This window comes from Salvia hispanica, chromosome 3 (assembly GCF_023119035.1).
Source record: "Salvia hispanica cultivar TCC Black 2014 chromosome 3, UniMelb_Shisp_WGS_1.0, whole genome shotgun sequence".
In the NCBI taxonomy this organism is placed as follows: domain Eukaryota; kingdom Viridiplantae; phylum Streptophyta; class Magnoliopsida; order Lamiales; family Lamiaceae; genus Salvia; species Salvia hispanica.
In genome coordinates, this window is record NC_062967.1 from 14,951,571 (window position 1) to 14,978,303 (window position 26,733).

Consider the following 26,733-nt stretch of genomic DNA (forward strand, 5'->3'; position numbering starts at 1 on the left):
GACAAGGCCCTTATGCTCTTGAATTCGCTCCGAAATTCTTACGAGCAATTCAAAGATGCTATACTTCTTGGAAGGGATTCCAAGATCACTTTTGAAGAAGTATATTCAGCATTGAAATTGAAGGAGTTTCAGAGATCTTCAGGTATGACTCTTGATCCAGTTGTTGAGGTTTTGAATGTCAAAACTACTGCCAAGAAGCAGGATAAGGGCAAGAAACCAACCAATGATAAGTGGAAAGACAAGGGGCAGAAGGAGGCAGAACAAAAGGAGACTAGGACTTGCCACTATTGCAAGAAGCCCGGCCACATCAAGAAAAACTGCTATGGGTGGAAAAGAAAGCAAGCTGAGGAAGAAAATGGCAATAACATTGCAGCGGTCACTGAGGAAACTGAGGTGGCTCAAGCACTCACTGTCACCAACAAGAGCTCGATTGAGAATGTTTGGATCATGGATTCGGGCTGCAGTATTCATATGACCTCAAATAAAGGTTGGATGTCTGATCTGCAACCGGCAGAGGGGAATGTTCTTTTGGGAAATGACAATGTTTGTCATGTTGAAGGAGTTGGAAATGTTAAGATGAGAATGATGAATGGGACCATCAAAGTGCTTACTGATGTTAGATACATTCCATCAATCAAGAGAAATCTAATTTCCTTAGGAATGTTGGAATCCAAGGGCTTCAAATTCTCTTCTGCCAATGGTGAGATGTTGATAACTAAGGATGTTGAAACTGTCATGAAGGCCAAGAGAGCAAATAATCTTTACTATCTGGACGCTGAGGTCATTGAGGGGGATGTGTATCACACTGAATCTCAGCATTCTATCAACTGGCATTCAAGATTGGGGCATGTGGAAGAATCTGGATTGAAACAGTTATCAAAGCTGGGATTGATTCAGATTGAAGGTGATCAAACATCAAAGGATGTTGCATCTTGTGAGGAGTGTATATTGGGGAAGAGCAAGAAACTTCCCTATGGTTCTGGAAAGCATACTTCCACTGAGCCTCTGCAATATGTACACAGTGACATCTGGGACCCTCTCAAGTCAACAGCATAGGTGGTGGCAGGTATTTCTTATCCTTTGTTGATGATTTCTCTAGAAAACTTTGGGTGATTATCATGAAAGAAAAGTCAGAAACCTTTAAGAGATTTCAAGAATGGTGTATTGAAGTTGAACTAGAAACAGACAGGTCTCTTAAATGTCTGAGAACAGACAATGGTCTTGAATTTCTATCTTCAGAATTTGATGAATTTTTGTAAGAAGAAGGGGATTAAGAGACATAGGACGGTTCCTCACAATTCCCAGCTGAATGGTGTTGCAGAAAGAGCTAACAGAACCATCTTAGAAAGGGTAAGGTGTATGCTCATATCTTCTGGAATGGGAAAGCAGTTCTGGGCAGAGGCAGCTGCAACAGCCTCTGTGTTAATAAATAAGTGCCCCTCATCATCTCTGAATGGTGAAACACCTGATGGCAGATGGTATGGGAAGTGTGGTGACTATTCCAGGTTGAGGCCATTTGGCTGTAGAGCTTATGCTCACACTAAGCAAGGGAAGCTTGAGCCTGGAGCATTAAAATGTGTTATGTTGGGCTATCAAAAGGGTGTAAGGGGTTATAGACTGTGGTGCACTGAAGAGGGGTCAGAAAGGTTATCATCAGTAGGGATGTGATTTTCAAAGAAAATGAAATGCCTTTCTTGAAGCAGGAACCAGAGAGAATTCAAGTTGAGGTGGAGCCTCATGGTCAGGCTGAAAAGGTGGATGAAGATTCTGATAGAGCCTCAGAAGATAACAACACATCTAGTCTGAATGATGAGGTTATTCCAGAAAGGGTGATAGCCAGAGATAAGCCTAAAAGGAGGATTAAGCTGCCCTCAAGATTCAATGACTACGACATGATGTATTATGCTCTAACAGCAGCTGAAGAAGTGGAATATCATGAGCCCTCATCATATAAGGAGGCTATGAGAAGTCCAGAAAAGGATAAATGGCTCAAGGCAATGCAAGAGGAAATCGATAGCCTGTACAAGAATCAGACTTGGATTTTGGTGCTAAGGCCTAAGAATCAGAAAACAATAGGATGCAAGTGGATCTTCAAGAAGAAGATAGAGGCCTTCAACAGCAACAAAGTGAGGTTTAAGGCAAGGTTGGTGGCCAAGGGGTTCCCTCAAAAGGAAGGGATTGATTACAATGAAATTTTCAGTCCAGTTGTCAAGCATAGTTCAATCAGGATTCTGCTCAGTATTGTTGCAACCAGAGGATGGGAGCTGCAACAAATGGATGTAAAAACAGCCTTTTTACATGGGGAGTTAGAGGAGAAGATCTATATGGATCAGCCCCCTGGTTTCATCAGTCCAGAAAATGAAAATAAAGTATGCATGCTGAAGAGAAGCCTCTATGGTTTGAAGCAAAGCTCAAGACAATGGTATCTCAGGTTCTGTGAGTTTATTCAGAATATTGGGTTCCGGAAATCTCGTTATGATAGCTGTGTATTCATCAAAAGGAGAAGTGGGGAAGCAGTGGCATATCTACTATTATATGTAGATGATATGCTAATCTCAGCAGAGCACAGAGAAGAGGTGGAGGAAATCAAATCAAGGCTCAGTTCTGAATTCGACATGAAAGATTTGGGGGATGCCAAGCGAATTTTGGGCATGGATATTGTGAGAGACAGAAAAGCAAAGAAAATTTGGCTGACTCAGAAGGATTATATCCAAAAGGTGTTAAAGAGGTTCCAAATGGACAGTAGCAAGTCAGTTTCTGTGCCATTGGGACATCAGTTCAAGCTGAGATCAGTGTCCTAAAGATGATGAGCAGAAGAAGGAAGTGGACAAGATCCCTTATGCAAGTATTGTTGGGAGTGTGATGTACACTATGGTGTGTACAAGGCCGGATATAAGTCATGCTATCAGTGTAGCTAGTAGGTTCATGGCTAACCCGGGGATAGAGCATTGGCATGCTTTAAAATGGTTACTCAGATATCTCACAGGCACTCAAGGATATGGTATACTGTTTGATGGAAATCACAGAGGTGAAGGTGGAGCATTGGTGGGATTTTGTGATTCTGATTTTGCAGTAAGTATGGATACAAGAAAGTCCCAATCTGGTTATGTTTTTCTTCTGTATGGAGCAGCAGTGAGTTGGAAATCGAGTCTTCAATCGGTTGTTGCATTGTCTACGACGGAAGCAAAGTATGTTTCTCTTACTGAAGCAATCAAGGAGAGTTTTTGGTTGAAGGGAATCTTGGCAGATTTTGGTGTTGAGCAGGATGCAGTAACGGTGTTGTGTGACTCAAATAGCGCAATATGTCTTGCTAAGCATCAGACATTCCACGAGCGTAGCAAGCATATAGATGTCAAGCTGCACTTTATCAGGGATGAGATTGATAAAGGGTCAGTGAAGGTATCGAAGGTAGGAACTGAGGACAACGCAGCTGACATGCTAACCAAGACTTTACCAGCGTCCAAATTAAGGCATTGCATGGAGCTGGTCAGTTTGGTGGAGCTGTGAGGGAAGAAAAGAATCTGGAGAAGGCAATCTGCATTGTTCACTAATGCCCCAAGGTGGAGATTTGTTGGAGTGTGGGCCATTACTTCACAAATAAAGAAGTTGAGGGACTAATATGCAAAAGTTACAAGAGTGTTTTGAAATTAGGTTAAGCAGCAGCTAATTTGGGGATTGTGAGCTGGAGCTTGAGCTCAATCGGTTACACCAGATTAACTGCCTCTGATTCGCATATAAGGCTCGGGGTTGACGGTTTTCAGCTCAAGAAAAGAGTGTGATGCATTTGTCTTTGTGAGGAAACCATTGTAGTTGAGAGAGCTCTCGAGTTTGAGCCGACTGGTTTCTAGAGTGCGTCGTTTGTATTGCGATTAACCTTTTCGTTTTGTAATCGTAGCGTGTGAATGAGCAATAAAGATTGAGTGCTTTTCCCGTGGATGTAGATCACATTGATCGAACCACATATATCGTTGTTGTTGTGTGATTTGTTTTCTCGTTCATGGTTATTGGTTGTTCGTAGCGATCCGATCGATTCATAACAAGAAGAGAGAATAAAGTAGGTGGAGAATAAAGTAAGAGAGATGACTTTTTGCTAAAAATGGAAATAGGTCACTTATAGTGGGACACCCCAAAAAGGAATACAAGTCACTTATCTTGGGACGGAGGGAGTACTACATCCATCAACAAAAATAGACAAAGTTGTAAATCATATTGATTTTAATGTGCGATTGGTAAAGTAAGAGAGAGGGGGGAAATACGTGATGAAAATATTGTAAGGACCATATTTTAAAATGATGTGGGGGTTAAAATGTTGTTTAAAATTTTGTATATTTAGAATCATTCTAATTTTAGTGGACGATCCAAAATGATAAAACTAAAATATCTCACTCCAATAAAACTAGAAAGAAAAATTTCATAAATCTTATGACAAACAAGTAACATATGTTAAATTTATCTGCTCAATAACAAAAATATCATTTCCTAAGTCGGGGATGCCACGAAATGAAAAACTTATATCTAAACGAAAAAGATTACAAATGAAAGAAAAAGACAATGAATTCCCAAATCTTTTGTCCAGAGCCCAAGCCCAATTAAGACAAAGAAATTGATCTAATTGAATTGACTCATACTTCCATTCCAATCCAAATCCAATCCCTGATTCTTCTTCTTCTAGATTTTTCACTATTTTTACACCTATAACAAATTTAGAAAATAATTTAAGAATTACAAGGAAATCCAAAAACTGAATCGGTTTCATGTAGGAAATATTCGAATTCCAGAAACCGCAAGGGAGAAAGTAGCAAATGACTGATACAAAATTGTAGTAAATCCGAAAAATGCAAAGGAAGAAATTTGAAAGAAGTAATACCTATAAAAAGATGAGAAAGAGCATGACGGATTTCCGTGCACCCACCTTCCAAAATCAACTATTTTTCGTTGCGTAAGAAAGTACTCCCTCGATTTCGAGATAAATTTCACATTTCTATTTTCAATTTATTCTACAAAAGAAGTGATAAAAAAAATTCTCTCACAATATTTTCTAAAATCAATGCTCATTAATACATCACACAAGTGTGACATCTACCTAGAAAGTACCATATATTGCTAGTTGATTTCATTCGTGTTATACTCTTTCTGTCCACCATTAAATGTCTCATTTTTCTTTTTCGTCTGTTTGCCAGTAAATATCCCATTTCAGTTTTACCATATTTGGTAAGTGCACCATACATTCCACTAGCTCATTTTACTCATATTTCATTATAAAACCAATATATAAAAATAAGCATCACATTCCACCAACTTTTCTACCCACTTTACTTCATAAATTTAAATAATTTCTTAAAACCCGTACTGATCAAATATGGGATATTTAATGGAAGACGGAGGGAGGGTTTTTTTTTTGGATTCAAATCTTTAGGAGAATCAGAGGTGAATTTGGTGATGATAATGATTATTGAAGATCTCAAAATCTATCCCACTTTTCTCTATTTTTCTCTCCCACTCTTAAGTAACGACATTTCAAAGTAGTGTAAACTATGACAGGTTGACGCAAGTGCATTCATCCAAAATCACACACAAGGAGAAGGAATCAAAAACAAATTGAACTTCTTCTTGAGAGCATCCGCAGCGGTAGGGAAAACCGCGTCCGTCCGTCCGTGCCGCTGGACAAAGCTCGTCCGTCCGCCGCTGGAGGTCGTCCGTCCGTGCCAGCGGCACGGCGCTGCTCTTAGCTAAGAGCACGTCCGTGCCGCTGAGCACAATTACGTGGCAGCTTCTGATTGGCCAACGGCATAGCCGTTGGCAATTTCGTTTTTTTTTTTTTTTATTAAAAAAAATTCGAAATTTATTTTAAAAAAATGTTTTTAAACAAAAAAAAAAATATTTTCCCACTTTCCAAAAAAATATATCCGTTTTCTACCCACTTTTAATTTATTTTTCAATTTTTTTCCCCAAAATTCACATTTTCATCTATAAATACCCCAACTCCAACACAAAAATAATCACATTCTCATCTATTATCTATTCTATCATCATCTACATTCTCTCATCTTTTTCCTCATACTCTCTCATCTAAATTCTCACCACACTACACAATGTCCGGCTCCGACGATCACCCTTCCGGCAATCGCGGTTGGAACCACGATTGGTTCGACTCCGAGGCCGGATATAGTCCGGAAACCCAATTTACGGCCCCTCCTCAAACCCAAGGTTCGCAAGCTCCGGGTGGCTACCGTCCTCACCCGTTGCACGACCTAAACGCTCCCGGGTTCGGGTGGGCACCCGAACCCGGATCGGGAGGGAGCAACAGCTCTCTACTCCTACTCCTACTTCTGTTCCTACTCCTCCTGTTCGTGGCACCCGCACCCCGTACACTCCGTGTGAGATGATGGCGATGTTCAAATCCTACTTGGCAGTCTCCGAAGATCCGGACGTCGGCACGAACCAAACCGGGGATACGTATTGGTGGCGCATCACTCGCCTCTACAATGAAACCCGGCCGGCGGGAACCATCTATCGCAATGATAGTATGGTTCGCAATTACATCTACAGATGCAACGAGGCAATCGGGAAGTTCCAGGGGATTTACCTCCAGGAAGAGCGGTCGGCGGGGAGCGGCACGAACGAGCTCGACATCGTCACCGCCGCCTTGGCGGCATACCAACGGGAGGAGTTCAAACCGTTCAAGTACCTCGATTGTTGGCAGGAGGGGCGCCAACATCCGAAGTATAGGGCGGCATAGCAAAGCATCCTCCTCCAGGCTCCTCCAGCAAACGGTCCAGGTCGGTTGCCCTATCCGACGGCGTCTCCGATGATATGGCTACCCAGCTTGCCGGAGCTAACTTGGATAGCCCCGACGCTGGCCCGAGCGGTTCCCGCCCGCAAGGAAGGAAGAAGGCGGCGGCCAACCGCCCCCGCCGTCGCGTCTCGACTCCATCCGCCCCCACCCCGGCCCCTGCCCCGCCGCCCCCGCTCCCTTTGTGCCTCCTCCACCCCCGAACAACACGTTGTGGGCCATCTTGAGTCAACTCTACATGAACGATACATCTCGGATGACTCCGGATCAACTTGCAACACATGAGCAAATGATCCAGGGTCTCAAGAGGCAATTGGGGATAGAGGACTAGTCTTCCACGTGTGTAATTTTTAATTTGTAGGATTTTAATTATGTATTTTTTTATTTTCTAGGATTTTAATTATGTATTTTTATTTTTTAGTATTTTTGAATTATGTAATTTTTATTTTTTAGGATTTTAATTATGAAATTTTTATTTTTTAATGTATTTTTATAATGTAGAAATGTTTTTAATAATTGGAGTATTTAAATTGAATAATAGAATGGTGGGACCCTTGAACTTGTCCTTAGCTAAGAGCACGGATGTGGGTGTTGTGCTCTTAGCTAAGGACAAGGAGTAAAAGTGGGTCCGGGCCCACCTCCGTGCTCTTAGCTAAGAGCACGGATGGGGATGCTCTAAAGACAACATCGGCAGTCGAGGGACGATAAAGATCACCAAATACACTTCCTCCTATATACTCCCTCCGTCCCACAAAGATTGTCCCATTTTTCCATTTCCGTCTGTCCCACAAAGTTTGTCCCATTTCACTTTTATCATTTTTGGTAGTGGACCTCATATTCCACCAACTCATTCATACTCACATTTTATTATAAAACTAATACTTTAAAGTAGGACCCACAACCCACCAACTTTTTCAACTCACTTTTCATTACATTTCTTAAAACCCGTGCCGGGTCAAAGTGAGACTATCTTTATGGGACGGAGGGAGTATCATAATACGGGAATGTAATCAAATGCAAACTCTAAATATTGTACAAGCTCTAACATCAACAGAAAATTTCAACACAGTTAATGGTTGACATCGTGTTGACATTACATTGATATTGTGTCGACATTGTATTAACATCAAAATCTTGAAATTTTACACTGTGGCAACATTATATTAATATTGTGTTTTGAAAAGTTTCTATAAATACATCACTTAAAAACAGATAAATGGATCTCCCTTTTAGTAAAAGAAAACCTATTTTCAATATAATTACTCTCTTTCAATTTATCTCTCGTTATTTTCTCTACTATATTTAATCTAAATAATTTTCTCCTTGCCATTCCGACATATGCGCATTGGACAGAAGTTTTTCCCCAATGATTGGCAATAGGGAGAGAGTGTATCGGCTATCGAATGATCTTGTATCTTTTCCCTAAAAAAGATGCAAAAACTTTTATACTACTGCTATACTCCATCCGTCCGCCATTAGGAGTCCCATTCATGGCGGCATGAGTTTAAGAAATGTTAAAAAAAGTGGGTGGAAAAAGTTAGTGGAATAAGGGTCCCACTTGTATATATTAGTTTTGAATGAAATGTGAGTGGAATGAGTTAGTGTAAGTTATGAACTTATTACCATTTATGGTAAAAGTGAACCAGGACTCTTATTCGCGGGCGGACTAAAATGGAAAACGAGACTCCTATTCGCGGACAAAGGGAGTATTAATTATGGTAGCACTCCCTCCGTTTCTTCATGGTTGAGTCATTTTTCCATTTCGAAAAGTTTCCTCATAGTTGAGTTATTTCTGTAACACTTTTTCTCACTCTCAATTTACTATCTCTTACTTTATTATCTTTACTTTATTATCTATTTATTTAATACACTTAACATCCATTTCTTAAACTCGACCGAAAAGTTCTGCCTCAACTACGAGGGAACAGAGAGAGTATTACTTAATGTTTGCGTGTCATGAGGAAATACATCAATTAATATTCTGAATCTTCCACCACCATCAACTTACCGAAGTTGCTCTGATCATTCGGGAATTCATCAGTGTTGTTACTTCCACATGGAAGACTTTTCAAGTTAATGAAATCTGAAAAATCAAATAAGAGCATCCGCAATGGTGCTTAGGCCAGCAATAGGCCAGCCATTCTCTCTCCTGCCATGTCAGCAACACTAAAAAAACCACCTACCACATCAGATTTAGGCCAGCCATAGGCCAGCCGCAATAAAAATAATTCAAAATATACTACATTTACGGAATTAAAATTACGATTAAAATACGGAATTAAATTTACGACACATATACGGGAAAATTAATCCATTCCATTAAAAAAAAGTACAAAGATTTAAAAAAAAAAGTACATGATTTTTTTTTTTTTTAAAAAAGGGCTTCAACACACGAGCCCCGCCACTCTCTACTCCTCATCGCCGTCGCCGTCGCCGCCGCCGCCGCCGCCGCCGCCCGTGGTATCTGAGCCCACGTCGGAACCCGCTAGCCGTGCCCTCGCGATTTCCAAATCAACCCGCATGCTCTCGAGCATCTCGTGAAGAAACATCTTCTCCGTGGGGTCAGTGGCGGTCTTCCACTCTTGGAAGACCTTGTACATACGATCTCGCGTATGGTTACGCGAATGGAGAGTGTACTCGAGTGGGGCGGAGTGGGAGGGCGGAAGGAGGAGGCCCCAGGACCTCGCGGGGCGATAGGGGGATCCGCCCTCGCAGCCCGCTGGGCCCGCTTCTGTCCAAGCCGGGCGGGGGCGACCGATAAATGAAGGAGGGGATGGAAACTCCTCAGCATCCCGGGGGAGGTCGTGGGATCCGCCGGCTAGCTTTGCCGCGGTAGTCAGCCGCTATAGTTCGATCGGCCTTGCTTCTTCGGCCACCCGGCATCGCGCCCGCCGGGAACTTCTCGAGTCCTTCGGCCAAACGAAGCACTCCCGAGAAGGTGAACTCCTTATACTTCCCCTGCAAGGGAACTGACTCGCAGACGATCCTCCGAGCGTCGTCCTCATTCTGCCCACTCTTGAGCTGACGGAGGGCGTTGGCGTACAAATTCGAAAAACGGCCCACCGCGGCAGAGAACCTTCAAAAGCATATAAGTGTAGAATAATAACTCCATAATTGTGAGGCCCACAACACAACACTTGCCCAAGTCAACTTCAAGTCAATCTCATCAACTCTATCTTCGCCTCCCCTCCAATCAAAGTATCAAACCATTTTACAAATTCCATATCTCTTACTGCAAATTCTCCTCTCCCAAAATCCAATCATCCATGGAGCTCCATCACTCCCACAGCAACATCCTCTCATCACTTTCCCTCACCTTCTTCCTCCACTTCTCATCTCTCCTCTTTCCCTCATCCTCCTACACTCTCCCCGACTACTACTTCATCAACTGCGGCTCCCATTCCTCCCTCCCCACCTTCCAACGCAACTTCACCGGCGACCAAAATCCCTCCACCTTCTCCCTCTCCTCCACCGGCACCACCTCCTCCGCCGCAAACCAAACCCTCGAACTCTACCAAACCGCAAGAGTCTTCACAAAACCATCCTCCTACCACCTCAATTTAGACCAAACCGGCACCTACATCCTACGCCTCCATTTCTTCCCCTCCCCCTCCCTCGAAAACCCCCAATTCCACGTCTCCGCCGCCGGCTTCTCCCTCCTATCCAATTTCACCGCCGGCCGCTACGGATTCCCAATCGTAGAAGAGTTCTTAATCAAGGCATCCGCAGGGAAGCTGAAGATCAACTTCAATCCTGCTCAAAAAGACCGATCTTCCGCATTCGTCAACGCAATTGAAGTCTTCCTCGCGCCGCCGGAGCTAATTCCAGACTACGCTTCCGTTCCCATTCCTCGCGTGAGTAGTAACCAGGGAGATAACGGATATTTTAACGGCGTTTTGGGCGATTTCACGCTGCGGATTCTTCACAGGATTAACGTCGGTGGTGGGAACGTTACGCGGGAAAGTGACACGCTGATGAGGTATTGGGTTCCCGACGATCCGTATTTGCTCCCCGGAAACACTTCCAAGTCCCACACTTACACTGATGAGATTAAGTATCAGGACGGTGGAGCTACGACATTCATTGCTCCTGATTCTGTTTACAACACTGCTAGAGAGATGAATACTAATAGCTCCGATAATATCTCGTGGCGGTTTGAGGTTAAGAAGGGAGTTAGCCATCTCTTGAGGTTGCATTTCTGTGACATTGTTAGTGATACCTCGAATGAGAACTTCAAATTCAACCTGTTTGTCGATGGTGATGAGCCTATTGTGGTGTTTCCTTGGGATAAAATTCCTCAGGGGGCAGCTCCCTTTTATATAGATCGGTTGGTGGAAACGGATGATTCCGGTTTTGTGAATGTAAGCGTTGGCCCCAACTCGGAATCGAGTGTTCGAAATGCGATGTTGAATGGTCTGGAGATAATGGAGCTTCTCACAGACAAGGCCTCTGATTCTGGAGATGGTTCTGGCAAAGGCTTGTTTCTGATTCTTGGTTTGTGTATTGGTGGATTGGTTTTGGTTTTGGTAGTGTTTGGTGTAGTGTTTCTTCGATTCAGGAAGAGGAAAGTGAAGCAGAATGGGGTTTTGAATTGGCCGTTGGGGAGTTCTTATAGTAGGACTACTGCTCGGACATCGGTGACCGGGACGCCCTTTGCTGACTTGAACCTCGGGCTGAAGATCCCGCTGTCCGGGATCCTCTTCGCGACGAAGCACTTTGACGCGAAGCTGATGATCGGGGAGGGGGGTTTCGGGAAGGTTTACAAGGGGACGCTGAGGAACGGAAACAAAGTGGCTATAAAGAGGAGCGAGGCAGGGCACGGGCAGGGGTTCGAGGAGTTTCACACGGAGATAAGGGTTTTGTCGAAGATCCGACACCAGCATCTCGTCTCGCTCATTGGCTACTGCGACGAGAAGGACGAGATGATACTTGTGTATGAGTTCATGGAGAATGGTACTTTGAGGGAGCATTTGTATGGGGATGTGAACCGCAGCCTCTCGTGGGACGAGAGGCTGCGGATATGCTGTGAGGCAGCGAAGGGGATTCATTATTTGCATACTGGATCAACCGGGACGATCATTCATAGAGACATCAAGTCGACGAACATCTTGTTGGACGAGAGCTACGTGGCGAAGGTGGCTGATTTTGGGCTGTCTCATTCCGGGCCGCTTGATCAGACTCATGTGAGTACGGAGGTGAAGGGCAGCTTCGGGTACTTGGATCCGGAGTACTTTAGGTGCCTGCAGCTGACGCAGAAGTCAGACGTGTACTCGTTCGGGGTGGTGCTCCTGGAGGTGCTATGCGCGAGGCCAGCGGTTGATCAGGAGCTGCCGAGGGAGGAGGTGAACTTAGCGGATTGGGGAATGGTGTGGCAGAGGAAGGGGGAGTTGGAGAAGGTTGTGGATCCTTGTCTTGAGGGGAAGATTAATCCGAATTCACTGAGGAAGTTTGGGGAGACTGTGGAGAAATGTTTGCAAGAAAATGGGGGGGATAGGCCTAATATGGTGGATGTGTTGTGGGATTTGGAGTACTGCCGCCAGCTTCAGCACTCAGCCGTGCCGAGGCAGCCGTATGAGGACACCACGACCGAGGTGTCGTGGGGCGTGCCCATGCCGGTCCTTCAACGGCTGCCAACGGATAGCTTCACGATTGAGGAGGACGACTCGGTTAGTCGGTCGTTCAGCGGTGTGGTTTCGAGTCAGCCTAATGGGAGTGAGGTGTTTTCGTTGCTGGATATGGATGGTGCGAGGTGAGACTTAAGTTCATCTTGGTGTGTTGTTTTTTGTTAAATATGTCTAGTGTTTGTTGCCTCATAGTCATGGTATTGTATGTGTGTCTTTCGAATTGGGATAAAATGTATTTTTGTGGAATATATGGTCTCATGAATTATAATTTGGAAGACCCAACCATTCCTACTAATAACAATGAATTGGTTAATTGTGTCTTCACTACATCTCTTACAAGTTACACTTACAAGGGTAGCTAAGGGCACCACAATCCATGAAGTATGATAGGAGTACTAGAAATAAATACTTATATCTTTGAAGCATGCGATTATTTTCTGGTTAAAAAAAAATACAGATGTGTTTTCACTTCAATTAAAACTAGAAAGAAGAATTTCATAAATAGTAGTAGTATGACAAGTATGTTAAATTTATTTGTTAACAGCCTTTTAAAATTTAAAAATTTGGTCAAACATTAATATGTCCTATAAATTTTGAAATTGTATTGACTTATAGAGTGAACTACATAAACAGTACCTGATCTTTCACTTTCGCACATAAATGGTACATGATCTTTATTTTATATCATTTTGGTACCTCATGACAAAAATAACTCTAGATACTAAATATGTGATTTTTTTGTTATGGAGGATATTTTTGGAAATTTCAATCAAATAGAACCAAATATGTAATTTTTATTTCTTTTTTTATTCTTTAGTTTATTCTTCTTTCTTTTTTCTTCATTTTCTTCTTTTTTTTAGTATTTATCTTCCTTTCTTATTTCTTTTTCCCTTAGTTTATGTTTCCTCTTTTTCTTCTTTTTTTTAGTGTTTTATACATAAATCTAATTGCATTCATAATATAAATCAATAACAAAACACCTAATTAAATTAATTATTTAAAGTAATTAAATTAATTAAATTATTTATACTCATTTTAGGGTTGAAACACCTAACTAAAAATATTCAACTCTTTACCATTATGAATTCATTCACAATTTTAAATTTTGACTAAGACTACATTGATTAGTTATTAATTTAATATAAAATAATAATTATTATTTATTAATTATTATTAGTTTTTACTATTATAATAGTAATATTATTATAATAATTGAATATAATTATAACTATAATTATGATTAAATATATATTAAAAAATAAATTAATTATTAATTTATAACATCAAAATAATAATATTAATATTGATTAATCATAATAGTACTATAAATAGTGAGGAGAATGAGAGAATGTATCATAATATCACTTTTGACATAAATGGAAAAATGAATTTGTTTAGGGGGTATTTTGAGATGAAAATTATATCAGGTACCAAAAATGTGATTAATAGGTACCAAAAACGATATAAATAAAGATCAGGTACCATTTATGTGCGAAAGTGAAAGATCGGGTACCGTTTATGTAATTCACTCTAAATTATAAAGTTTCAATTTTTCTCAATTGTCTGATCCATCCACAAAAAATTATTGTTTAACATATTCAAAACAACGTGTTTATCAATATAAGTATTTTTCTTCTTTTATATATTTCTTCTTATTGTATTAACATATTGTCGTTTTTAGTATCATAAAAGGACGTTGATTGATGCATAGATGAGAAAATAAGAATAAAATTATTTCGTGATTTAGTATTCTAAATTTTGCTCAAAATTCATGAGACAGATCTGAATTTGATCAAATTTCGTGTTTTATATATCTATCAACCCTAAATTTATCTACGCAAGAACAAAAATTTCATTCCCCAAGTTAGGAGATGCCATGAAAAAACTTACTCCCTTCATCACACTCTAAGTGAAGCATTTCTTTTTCGATACAAGATTTTTTGAAGTGTTGTTTTGTAACGTAAGTGAAGATATGGTAAAGTAAGAGTGAGAAAAAGTAGAGAAAGTGACATTTTTATTACTTAGAAATGTGTTATTTAGGATGAGACATCCCAAAAAGGAAAATACACTCCTATTACCTAGGGTTGAAAAATAGATGAGATGAACTATTATAGATCTTATCACTTAACTGAGAGAGAGAGAGAGAGAGAGTTAAGAAATGTGTCATTTAGGATGAGACATCCCAAAAAGAAAAATATACTTCTACTCCCTCCGTCCCTCAAAATTCATCACCATTTGAACCGACACGGGTTTTAAGAAATGTAACAGAAAGTGAGTTGAAAACATTAGTGACATAAAGTTCCTACTTTTATACATTTGTTTTAAAATAAAATGTAAGTGAGAATGAGTGATGCACTTTTTATTAGCACTAAAAATATCTGCAAGTATACATGGTAGATCTAGTATAGCTAAAGGTCAGTTCCGGGATATCGAACACGAGGAATATAATTGCAACTGGCTATTATGTACTAAGCGTCAAATACTATCTAGAGAAACAAGAGAATTTTGGATAAAAACAATTCAAAGCTAGTAAACAACTAAATGCAATTAAATCACAAAGATAAAGTATGAGAGATAAGAGAATTATAGGGATGTGCATTCACAATCATGGCTATACAAATTCCAACTATAATACCCTAGCACAGTTTATACTTCGATAGAACGAGTCACATATTTATGCCCATGCGGTACAAGCGTAGATTACTAACACTAGGGTTGTCAATCCTAGATCCGTAACTCCTAAAAGCTCTTAAGACCCTTGAAAAGTCCTCACTCTCAATTAACAGTGCCGTTTTAAGGGAAGCTAACTGTAGTGTCAGTGGATCTAACTCGCCAACCTCCTCTCACGATTATGTAGCAAGTTATATTAAATTTTCGTCGAATGTGTCACTCAAGCATGAAGTATTACGGAACAACTTAGGAAAGAAACGAAGTAAAAACAAAACGGATATTAAATAGAAAACAGAACTGTATAAACCAATAATTACTAACACATCCCGAAAATCCTATGAATTTAGTTATACATGAAAGAATAAGCTAAAAACATAGATTGTAAGGAAGTCATAAAGAAAATAAGAACTAAAGCAAATAAAACCCAAAGGGTGAATCCTTCTAGCCTTGATCTTCTCTTGATTCCTTCTTCAACCCTTTGCACAATGAAGAACTCTCAAATTTATGCTATGGAATTTATTGGCAAAAAGAAGATGAAGGGTGAAAGATGAAAGATTAGGGTCGGGGAGGAGCTTATGAAAGCTCCCCTTTTGGGAGCTATGGAAGGGTGAATTCTATGAATGAGGTTATGGGATATATATAGGCTTGAGGATGATTTAAATTTGATAATAAGTTTCCTCCAAGCATTAGGAAAGATGGAATTTTCGTGCCCCATAGTAGAAGAAAAAGATTTGGCTTCACAAGGTAATATCTTCTTTCCTTCTTTAAATTTTTGCCTAGACTACAACTGACAGCTTTGCGCGACTTTCCATAACTCTCTCCATAGAACTCCAATTGAGGTGATTTTGGTACCATCTTGAAGCTCTTTTCAAGACGAAGAGAATGGTGTGTAGAACGCCCTGATCGGACTTTAGGATCACCGAAAAAATTGATTTTGAACACAGCTGTCGTGCACCGCGTTTTCCCAGCGGGCCGCTGGACAGCTCCAGAACTCCCTGGACTCGTTGCAGCGACCGCTGGGTTGCCCTTCAGCTCCTGCTTCCGGAAATTCACCTTTTTATGCCCTTTTTCTGCTATATTTTGCACATTTCACACAAAACACGTCAAAATACCAAAATAGATAAAATATGCAAATAATGGACATGTAATGCAACTTTGACACTCAAAACGGACCAAATAAAGGCCTTAAAACAGTGCAAAATCTGAGCGTATCAATGAGTTAGTGGAATGTGAGGTCCATTACCAAAAATGGTAAAAGTGAAAGGTGACAAATTTTTAGGGACGGACGTAAAAGAAAATAGGTGACAAATTTTCAGGGACAAAGGAAGTATTATTTAGGGTGGGACAGAAGGAATGTTTTGATTAATTATATTTTTGAATTGAAGAATAGAATAGTGAGATCCGTGAGTAATTAAAAGATGAGATGAATTGTTATTTGTTATAGGCCTTATCACTTAGCTAAGAGATGAAATAAAAAATGGTTAAAAGTGGTGTGAGACCTTCGAATAGTTAAGAGCTTGTTGCTAAGAGTACTTTTGTGGATGATCTAAGAGCATTTTCAAGAGATGCGCTAAATAGAAAGATAAAGATAAATAGATACCATATTTAACTTCTTCTTTTTTTTATAACAAAAACTCCATCTCTAATAGGAAGGGTATTTGAGAATGTTTATATCTCCATCAATTTTAAACAAATATTTTTACATCTTTTTCACAGAAAAAATAAATGTGGTAGTTATTTTTGTATACCTTTTACCGTTTATCTTCTTCCTCTGGAACAAAATAGTACTACTCCATCCGTTCCAGCTAAAATAATACGTTTTTTTGCACGTGTTTTGAGAAAATGATACTCCCTTCATTCGTAAGAGCATCCGCAATGGTCGGTAGGCCAGCCATAGGCCAGCCATTTTGGGGAGAGAAGGATCGTGTGTCTTTTCCCTTAAAAAATGCAACAACTTTTTTTTACTAATAAACACATCACTTAGTATGTTTATGCTCATTCTGGACATGGTCAATGTTGTTACTCCGACATGGAAGACTTTTCTAATTAATGGAGCTTGCTTGGTCTCACAATCATATTCCTTCGATAAAAAATAACCTAATTTTGCTATTTTGAAATATTCATCAAAATTAGACTAATTTTAAAAATAATTTTTTTAAAACTAATACTAACTCTATACAACATTCTAAATATGAACCATAAATTGCAATGATACTAATTCTATCACATTTTTTCTTTTTATTACTTTATCAATTGCGAATTAAAATCCGTGTCATTTATAACTTACCTATTTTATTTTTTTAAATAAAGGGAGTATGTAGCAACGATTAAAAATAAAAAATCAAACGAATAAGGGTAGAATAATAGTAACTCTCCATAATTGTGAGGGCCAAATCAACTTCAAGTCAAGCTCTTCCACTTATCTTCTACCCTCCTTCAATCAAATAATTTGCTACTTCCATTCCATAACTCGACTGCAATAATTGTCAATCGTGCATGGAGTCCCTTCATCCCAACAACAACATACTCTCATCACTTTCCCTCATCTTTCTCCTCCACTTCTCATCTCTCCTCTTCCCCTCATCCTCCTACACTCTCCCCGACTACTACTTCATCAACTGCGGCTCCCATTCCTCCCTCTTCACCTACAACCGCAGCTTCACCAGCGACGAGAACCCCTCCAACTTCTCACTTTCCTCGACCGGCACCACCACCACCACCTCCGCTGCCTCAAATCAAACCCTCCCACTCTACTTAACCGCAAGAATCTTCACAGAACCATCCTCCTACGACCTCAATTTGTACCAAAACGGCACCTACGTCGTGCGCTTGCATTTCTTCCCCTTCCCCTCCCTCGGAAACCCCTTCTTCAACGTCTCCGCCGCCGGCTTCTCCCTCCTATCCAATTTCACCGCCCAGAGCAGCAGCTTCCCTCTCGTGGAAGAGTTCCTGATCAAGGCAACCGCAGGGAAGCTGAAGATCAAATTCTTCGTCAACGCGATCGAGGTCTTCCTCGCGCCCCCGGAGCTAATTCCTGATTATGCTACTCTTCATACTCCTCGCGTGACTAGGCAGGGAAGTCGCGGAAACTTTACGGGCGTTTTGGATAATTTCAGGGTTGTTCATAGGATTAACGTCGGAGAGGAAAACGTTACGAGGGGGACGGATACGCTGATGAGGTATTGGGCTCCCGATGATCCGTATTTGCTCTCCGGAAACACTTCCAAGCCCCATACTTATGGTGATGACATTAAGTATCAGGATGGACTGGATGGTGCAGCTACGAAATTCATTGCTCCTGATAATGTTTACAACACTGCGAAAGAGAAGAATACTAACAGCTCCGATAATATTTCGTGGCGGTTTGAGGTTAAGAAGGGAGTTAACCATCTCTTGAGGTTGCATTTTTGTGACATTGTTAGTGATACCTCGAATGAGTTCTTTAAATTCTATCTGTTTATCTATGGTAATTATCATTATAATGTGTATCCTTGGGGTGAGATTTCTCAGGGGGCAGCTCCCTTTTATAAAGATCATGTGGTGGAATCGGATGATTCCGTTTTTATGAATGTAAGCGTTGGCCCCGACTTAGAAATGGTTGTTTGAAATGCAATGTTGAATGGTGTGGAGATAATGGAGCTGCTTACAGACAAGGCCTCTGATTCTGAAGATGGTGCTTCATCTGGGAAACGATTGTTTGTCATTCTTGGCTCTTGTCTTGGTGGATTGGTGTTGGTTTTGGGAGTATTTTTCGGTGTGATGTTTCTTCGTTTCAGGAAGGGTAATTTGAATTGGCCGTTGGGGAGTTCTTATAGTAGGACTACTGCTCGGTCATCGGTATTTGCTGACTTGAACCTCGGGCTGAAGATCCCGCTGTCCGGGATCCTCTTCGCGACGAATCACTTCGACACGAAGCTGCTGATCGGAGAGGGGGGTTTCGGGAAAGTATACAAGGGGACGCTGAGGAATGGAAACAGAGTGGCTATAAAGAGGAGTGAGGCAGGGCACGGGCAGGGGTTTGAGGAGTTTCACACGGAGATAAGAGTTTTGTCGAAGATACGATGCCAGCATCTCGTCTCGCTCGTTGGCTACTGCGACGAGAAGGGCGAGATGATACTTGTGTATGAGTTCATGGAGAATGGCACTTTGAGGGAGCATTTGTATGGGGATGTGATACGCAGCCTCTCGTGGGACGAGAGGCTGCGGATATGCTGTGAGGCAGCAAAGGGGATTCATTATTTGCATACTGGATTGACCGGGACGATCATTCATAGAGACATCAAGTCGACGAACATCTTGTTGGACGAGAGCTACATGGCGAAGGTGGCTGATTTTGGGCTGTCTCATTCCGGGCCGCTTGATCAGACTCATGTGAGTACGGAGGTGAAGGGCAGCTTCGGGTATTTAGATCCGGAGTACTTTAGGTGCCTGCAGCTTACGCAGAAATCGGATGTGTACTCGTTCGGGGTGGTGCTGCTGGAGGTGTTATGCGCGAGGCCAGCGGTTGATCAGGAGCTGCCGAGGGAGGAGGTGAACTTGGCGGATTGGGGGATGGTTTGGCAGAAGAAGGGGGAGTTGGAGAAGGTTGTGGATCCTTGTCTTGAGGGGAAGATTGATCCGAATTCTTTAAGGAAGTTTGGTGAGATTGTGGAGAAGTGTTTGCAGGATAATGGGGCTGATAGGCCTAATATGGTGGATGTGTTGTGGGATTTGGAGTACTGCCGCCAGCTTCAGCACTCGGCCGTGCCGAGGCAGCCGTATGAGGACACCACGACCGAGGTGTCATGGGGCGTGGCCATGCCGGTCCTTAAGCGGCTGCCCACGGATAGCTTCACAGTTGAGGGGGACGACTCAGTTAGTGGATCGTTCAGCGGTGTGGCTTCGAACCTGCCTAATGGGAGTGAGGTGTTTTTATTGCTGGATATGGATGGAGGGAGGTGACACTAAGTTCCTCATGGTGTATTGTTGTTTTTTTTTTAAAATTTGTCTAGTGCTTGTTGCCTCATGGTTTTTATGTGTGCTATATTGGAACTGGTTTTTTATGTATGATATGGTTAGTGTTTGTGCCTCATGGTTTTGTATTGTGTAATCTCATGAATTGTAGCAATTTGGAAGTTCCAACCATTTCTACTAAGAACGAATCGAGTATTGTTTATAGATCTATGCCTGTGAGGCTGATAAATTTAAGACAACTCCCATATATTCCTTAAAAGTAAACAAGCATTTGGTCAGGGGCAATTTAACACTATATACTACAGCCTGAAAAATGAAGTTGGAACAACCACATACATTGCATTGTTGATGAACTTTATACTGGTGATCCAAAATCTATAGAATGAAATTTGGATTATTGGCAACCAAACTCAATAGATCGAACACGTTATCATAATCAACTAAAGAGGTCGAACACAAAGCTCAACATATTGAACATAATCACAGCCAAGCTCAACAAATCGAACCAATAAGTTTCCACGATGTCCATTTCAATTTTCATTCGATGAGAGAGGAAATGTCTGATTTGTTTGTTTTTGTAAGAGCACCAATAGTGGTTCTCCATTTACTCAAGTGATAACTTTGGACCTATAATAATTGAAGGAAAAACGTTTTAAGTGGACTGAGTTTATTTGGGTTTTGATTAATTGGACATATTTAATTAATTAGGATGTTAGTTAGTTGGAGAACACAATTTGTAATTGGTACACACTAAGTTCAACTAAAGCAATTCAACAGCCACCATTTGGGTTGGTGAATCTTGCTATAATAAAAGTTGGAAATTTGACATTAATATGCAATTGGTTACTGTTTATGATTGACTTCTAGATTAAGTATTGAGAATGTGTGGTGCGGCCATATGTGGCCAATTGATGGGTGTAGATTAGTCGGCTTGAAAATCCACTCGCACATGTCATATTTAGTTTTCTCATTTCTTAAGCTTTGACTTGTTTAGGTTTGAAAATCAAATTTAGACCAAATCTCAATAAGTTGTCGCAACATTTAGTACAACATAGATTATTTGATTTTTCATCCTAGGCAACGAGTAAATTAATGATAAACCTACACAGATTATAATCTTTGTATATGACGTAAGAAAACCATCTAATGGAAAAACACCTCAAAACTCAAATCACATACTCACAAATCGATCCTAAATCATATTGATGAGAGAAAATACAATAAAAATTCGCAAATAATTTAGCATACGAAACATATGGTATGATCTGCATAAATAGTCGGGAAAAGATTTTGATTACATAAGTAAGCATGCTACCGAAAATAGATCATACTCCCTCTGCCACCGATCACCATTACACGTCATGTTGATCTGACACAATTTTAAGAAATATAATAAAAAGTAAGTTGAAAAAAGTTAATAAAATATGAATTTTATATAGTTTTACAATAAAATATGAGAGATAATGAGTTAGCGGAATGTGAGGTCCGACAACTCCCAAAAACTAGTAACATATAACGGCGGACATATGAAGTAATATAGAGTGGATGATAAATTGAAAGTGAAACAACGATGAATTTATGGAATGAAATAGAAACTAGAATGCGTAGTTCACTGTTATAGGAATTTATGGTAATGTTTTTTTTTTTTGTCAGTGGTAAGTGGTGTTACAAGTCCAAAAGCTAGAGACTAAATGTGTAGTTCACTCATATACTAATCGTGAGTAACATTAATGAGTTAGTGGAATATGTAATCCACTTACTAAAAATGGAATGACATTTATTGGAGATCGTACAAATAATGAAATATGAGATATTTAATTGAGAACGAGGAAGCAACAACTGAGATTACACCTTAGATGTTCATGACCACGTCAATAATTGAGGTGAAATATTAGCTATCGTGCCATTATACTTATTCTAAAAAATTTGTGGAAATTTTATTCTTAAAAATTGGGTACCTAATGAGAGTTATCTCAACATTATACTCCTATGTCCCATTTTAGATGGAACATTTTTTATTTGTCATGTAATTTTATGCAGTGTTATTTTATGAGTTAAGTAGTGAAAAGAAAAAAAGAGTGAGGGTGGCATTTCTATTTTGATGAATGTGGCGTTTAAATGAGATATTTCAAAACAAAAATACGTTACTTAGAATAGGATGAATGAAGAAATATTTTCTAATAAATATTTTAAACAATGACAAAATCGATCTTCTTTCCTATTATTAACCAATGTACAATTAAATACTACCTCCGTCCCATATGTGTCAGTCCCACAATAAGAGTCACATTTTACTTTTACTATAAAAGGTAAGTAGATCTCACATTTCACCAACCAATTCTACTCACATTTTTAATATAAAACTAATATATATATATAAGTAGGACTCATAATCCATTAACTTATTCAACCTATTTTTTTTACATTTCTTTAAACTTGTACCCACACTAAATATGATACTCAATAGGTAGTATTTTTTCACTTGAGGCGACCAAACTTAGTCCGCTATGAAAATAAGTATTGCCTAATGCATAGCAGCCAGAAATCTCAATTGCACACGTGGAGAATTAGTTTGAACGACAACCTATACTATTCAACAATACTATTGCACAAGTAAGCATGCAACAGTTTCAATTCCACCTTAAAAATTAAATTCCAAAAAATTGAATTCAAACATGTTGGTCGTGGTCCCTAAAATAGAAACCAAAATAATCCATATAGCATGAATTGAGAACATGCAACCTCAATAAGCAAATAAAACTCATCTCTTCCAATGACAAATGCTACGTACCCAACTTAGACTCTTTATTTTAATTTTTCAATTTTCAAAACTCATGAAACTCCCATGCAACTTCCCAAAAATTATTTCACGTCACTCCTAGTCAATAAATCGTTAGTATAAATACTTGCATCCACGATCAATTTTACCATATCGATCATCACTACAACAAATTAAAATCACTTGAAATAATTTTATTGCATTCAATATTTCAAATGGCAATCAAAGCGATCAACATATTGGTCCTCTTCCTTTTGGCTAGCTCGATCGTGTTGGTGAGCGGTGCGCGTCGTCTGAGTGCGGTGCCTTCGCCTGACGTAGTGAAGGATGGGCCGAGTCTCGGGGCAGGGCACACGGTTGTGGATGGATATACACTCGGAGGTGTTAAGGATTCGGGTCCGAGCCCCGGGGCAGGACACAAGTATACGGATGCTAAACCGCTCGGAGGAATTAAGGATTCGGGTCCGAGCCCTGGGGAAGGAAACAAGTATACAGATGCTAAACCGCTCGGAGCAGTCAAGGATTCGGGTCCGAGCCCTGGGGCTGGACATTAAATTAAGATCTATGCATATGAAGGCTCATTTATTATTATTATTTATTTATTATTTTTAACCACATATTCAATTCGATCATTTTTTTTTCTTTGATTTATTATTTTCTGTAGTTTCTTAGCGAAGAATTCTTTGTTTTGTTATCCTTTATTCAATAATTGTATGCTCTCACATTCAAAAGAATGTGAAAGTTATTACCGAAATTACCGAAATAGCACAATACGTCGATTTGAGCTTTATTTTAAATTTTTTTTTTTTTGCTAACGAGCAGGCTAGTTCCAAGCTAAAATCAAACAAACAACAATAAGAAATAATCTTGCAGTAAACACATCGCAATGCACTTAATGCACCACTGCCGAATCAAACTATAAGATTTTTTGATAAATCTATTCAAACTATGAGATTAATTTACAAATCCATCACACTACACCTTTGCAACTAAAAGACACATCGATTTTCCCAAGATCACAACACCTTTATTGTAATTAATGACATTATTTTTCGTTTTCTTATTTTCTGTTTGCTGTTATTATTTAATCGAGGTTGGATATATCATAACTCGGTAAGGGTTCACATGTATAATTAAATTAATAATGTTAATTAAGGTTGCTTTATAATATGTAGTAGTATAGTTTTTTGACTAATTAATAAAATAATCTTGCAGTAAACACAGAATAGTAGTACTAGCATTTAGTAATCGTGTAGGACCAAACAACGTCCCATAACTATAAATACCGGAATTGAGAATTCGTCATCAAATACAAAATCCAACCTCAAATATTGACCAACTAATTTGACTTTTTTTCTCTATTTCTTTTGCAGTAAATGTATAATAATAATAATAATAATAATAATAATAATAATAATAATAATAATAATAATAATAATAATAATAATAATCACTCGTCGCCGTGCGATTAGTTAAATTGCTTCTATCAAACGGGCCTAGTCCAAACTCGACCCAACCAAAATTTTCAAATAAATTTTATTTTTAAAATTGTAATTTAAAAGTAATTATCATATTCTTAAAGCTCGTGATAAGAACCCGAGTTTTTGGGCTAGGCCGGTTTGATCGGAGCAAATTGCATGCCAATTGGTTGACAATTTTCATAATACTATATCCTAGGTGAGCATTTTTAGGCCAATACATAAGTATATTATCCAATGCACTTCATGGATACTCATCCACCTTAATCCTCATGTCGAGTCGGCTACCACTTCGCCATCGATTTTACATAAAATCTGTATGATGAGAAACTATTTATAAATTAACCAAATTTATAAAAAGTCATATTTAAATCGCTACCATTGTTTTAAAGATGAGATTTTACTCTCTTTATATGATAATAGGAATTTGTTTTTGTCGTTTCATTCTGTTGAATCTCATTATACTTTTACTAGTAAATGAGTTCACATTACTCTAACTCACTTAATTCACCTTTCATTATAAATTTAATATGCCCCCCCGTCCGAAAAACAATCCTAGTTTTCTATTTCATTTTGTCCATCAAAATTAATACTAATCTCTTATCACTTTTTCTTTTTCTTTCATACTCCTATTTACCAACTTTTTTTATTTTTTTTCCATATTTTTATTAATTATATATTAAAATTCATGTAGTTCAGAAATGAAATTTTTTTTTATAGACGAAAAGAGAGTATCTAAAAGTGAAGTTTATAATCAACTAAAACTAAACTCTCTAACTTAAATTTATTTATTAAAGTAGTATCACGCATATGGGCTTCAAATCAAAATTCTGACTTATCGAAACGGCCCAGCCCATATCTCACTCTAGCTCTCGTCACTGCGACCTTCTCACTACTCTCTCTCTCTATCACTCACTGGGGTTCAGGCTAGGGATTGGTTTCTCCGGAGCTTCCAACCTCAATCAAATAGCTATATGGTATCTCTTCCTTTGTAGCTTTCCATAATTTAATCATTCTTAATATTTCCTCTGCATTCACCAGCTACTTTACACTAATTTCTACTGCATTTTGGTTGATGCACGCCGTGAATTTTCATTTCAGCAACTCTTTTAGCGGTTGATCAATGTCAATGATTGAGGATAGTATCCAGAAATCCACAATCGTCAACTATTGGATTGAATTATAAGTTCTCAGTCTAAAGTTGAATTGAACATGGAAACGAATTCCTTGCTTCTGAGATCTTTTTCTGTGAAACCTAATTCAGAGTATGTTGCATTGAGCTCCTTGCCCTGTCTGACTACTCCTCTTAGAAATAGGAATAGGAAAGCTCTTACTATCAGAGCCAACTCATCATCTGCTGATGCGGATCATAACCTTCAGAGTGAATCGAAGAGCCTCCTCTCTCTGGCTCTGGATGTTCCTAGGGCAATTTGGAAGCAAACTCTGAGGCCTTTGAGTGATTTCGGTTTTGGGGGGAAAAGCGTGTGGGAGGGTGGAGTTGGCTTGTTCCTCATTTCTGGGGCGTTTCTGTTGGCATTTAGCTTGGCTTGGTTGAGGGGGTTTCAGTTGAGATCAAAGTTTAACAAGTACTTGGCTGTTTTCGAGTTCGATCAGGCTTCTGGCATTTGCACCGGAACGCCTGTCAGGATTAGAGGGGTTAATGTTGGCAATGTGGTTCGTGTGAACCCCTCGTTGAGGAATATTGAGGCTATAGTTGAGGTGAGGCTTGTTTTCCACTTGTGGCTTCAATGTGTGTACTGAAAATCACTGAGGTTTTATTGATGTTGATACTTACAGATTGAAGATGATAAAGTAATAATACCAAGGAACTCGGTGGTTGAAGTCAATCAATCCGGCCTTCTTATGGAAACACTCATTGATATCACACCAAAAGATCCCATTCCGGTGCCATCGGTTGGGCCTCTTCATGCTGGTTGTGTTAAAGAGGGTCTTATTGTGTGTGACAGGCAAAAGTTGAAGGGGCGCCAGGGGGTGAGCTTGGATGCATTGGTTGGAATATTTACTCGCATCGGGCGTGAAGTTGAAGGAATAGGTGTGGCGAATACCTATTCCTTGGCTGAGCAGATTGCTGCTGTTGTTGAAGAGGCGAGGCCTTTGCTTACAAAGGTACAGTCCACGTGCTTTTTGTTACCTTACTGTTGCTCTATTATCATCGCAACAGTCAGCTTCTTTTGGCTTGCTTAGTGGCATTTTCACTATTAAAAATTTACAGTGTGCCATCTCAGTTAGATACTACTAGCCAATCTTTTATCTTAGAATTGATAGACTAGTGATACTAATATTTGTGACACTGCAAAAGTAACAAATATCTTGCTCTGAATCTTAAAATATTTTTTTCTATTCTATCTAAATTACATGGAATGTATCTCATGCAAGATCCGGTCTCTGATGTAGTGATTTCTCAGATTCAAGCTC

At 39.6% G+C, this 26,733-nt stretch overlaps 3 protein-coding genes and 1 pseudogene across 3 annotated transcripts; all 4 read left to right on the forward strand.

The window, feature by feature from the left end:
* The first annotated feature begins 9,989 nt into the window (after positions 1-9,989).
* On the forward strand, positions 9,990-12,741 carry LOC125214092 (probable receptor-like protein kinase At5g24010). Its single transcript, XM_048114970.1, has one exon. It carries the CDS (start codon positions 10,060-10,062, stop codon positions 12,544-12,546), a length of 2,487 nt encoding a protein of 828 aa, XP_047970927.1. The 5' UTR covers positions 9,990-10,059; the 3' UTR covers positions 12,547-12,741.
* A 4,819-nt stretch (positions 12,742-17,560) lies between these two features.
* LOC125211570 lies at positions 17,561-20,131 on the forward strand (annotated as a pseudogene).
* Positions 20,132-22,986: 2,855 nt separating this feature from the next.
* Positions 22,987-23,616, forward strand: LOC125210631 (PAMP-induced secreted peptide 2). Its single transcript, XM_048110174.1, has one exon. It carries the CDS (start codon positions 23,035-23,037, stop codon positions 23,371-23,373), a length of 339 nt encoding a protein of 112 aa, XP_047966131.1. The 5' UTR covers positions 22,987-23,034; the 3' UTR covers positions 23,374-23,616.
* A 1,518-nt stretch (positions 23,617-25,134) lies between these two features.
* On the forward strand, positions 25,135-26,733 carry LOC125212262 (protein TRIGALACTOSYLDIACYLGLYCEROL 2, chloroplastic). The gene is made up of 4 exons (XM_048112371.1): positions 25,135-25,274; positions 25,399-26,016; positions 26,095-26,424; positions 26,713-26,733. The coding sequence occupies exons 2-4, from the start codon at positions 25,510-25,512 to the stop codon at positions 26,713-26,715; spliced, it is 840 nt and encodes a 279-aa protein (XP_047968328.1). The 5' UTR covers positions 25,135-25,274; positions 25,399-25,509; the 3' UTR covers positions 26,716-26,733.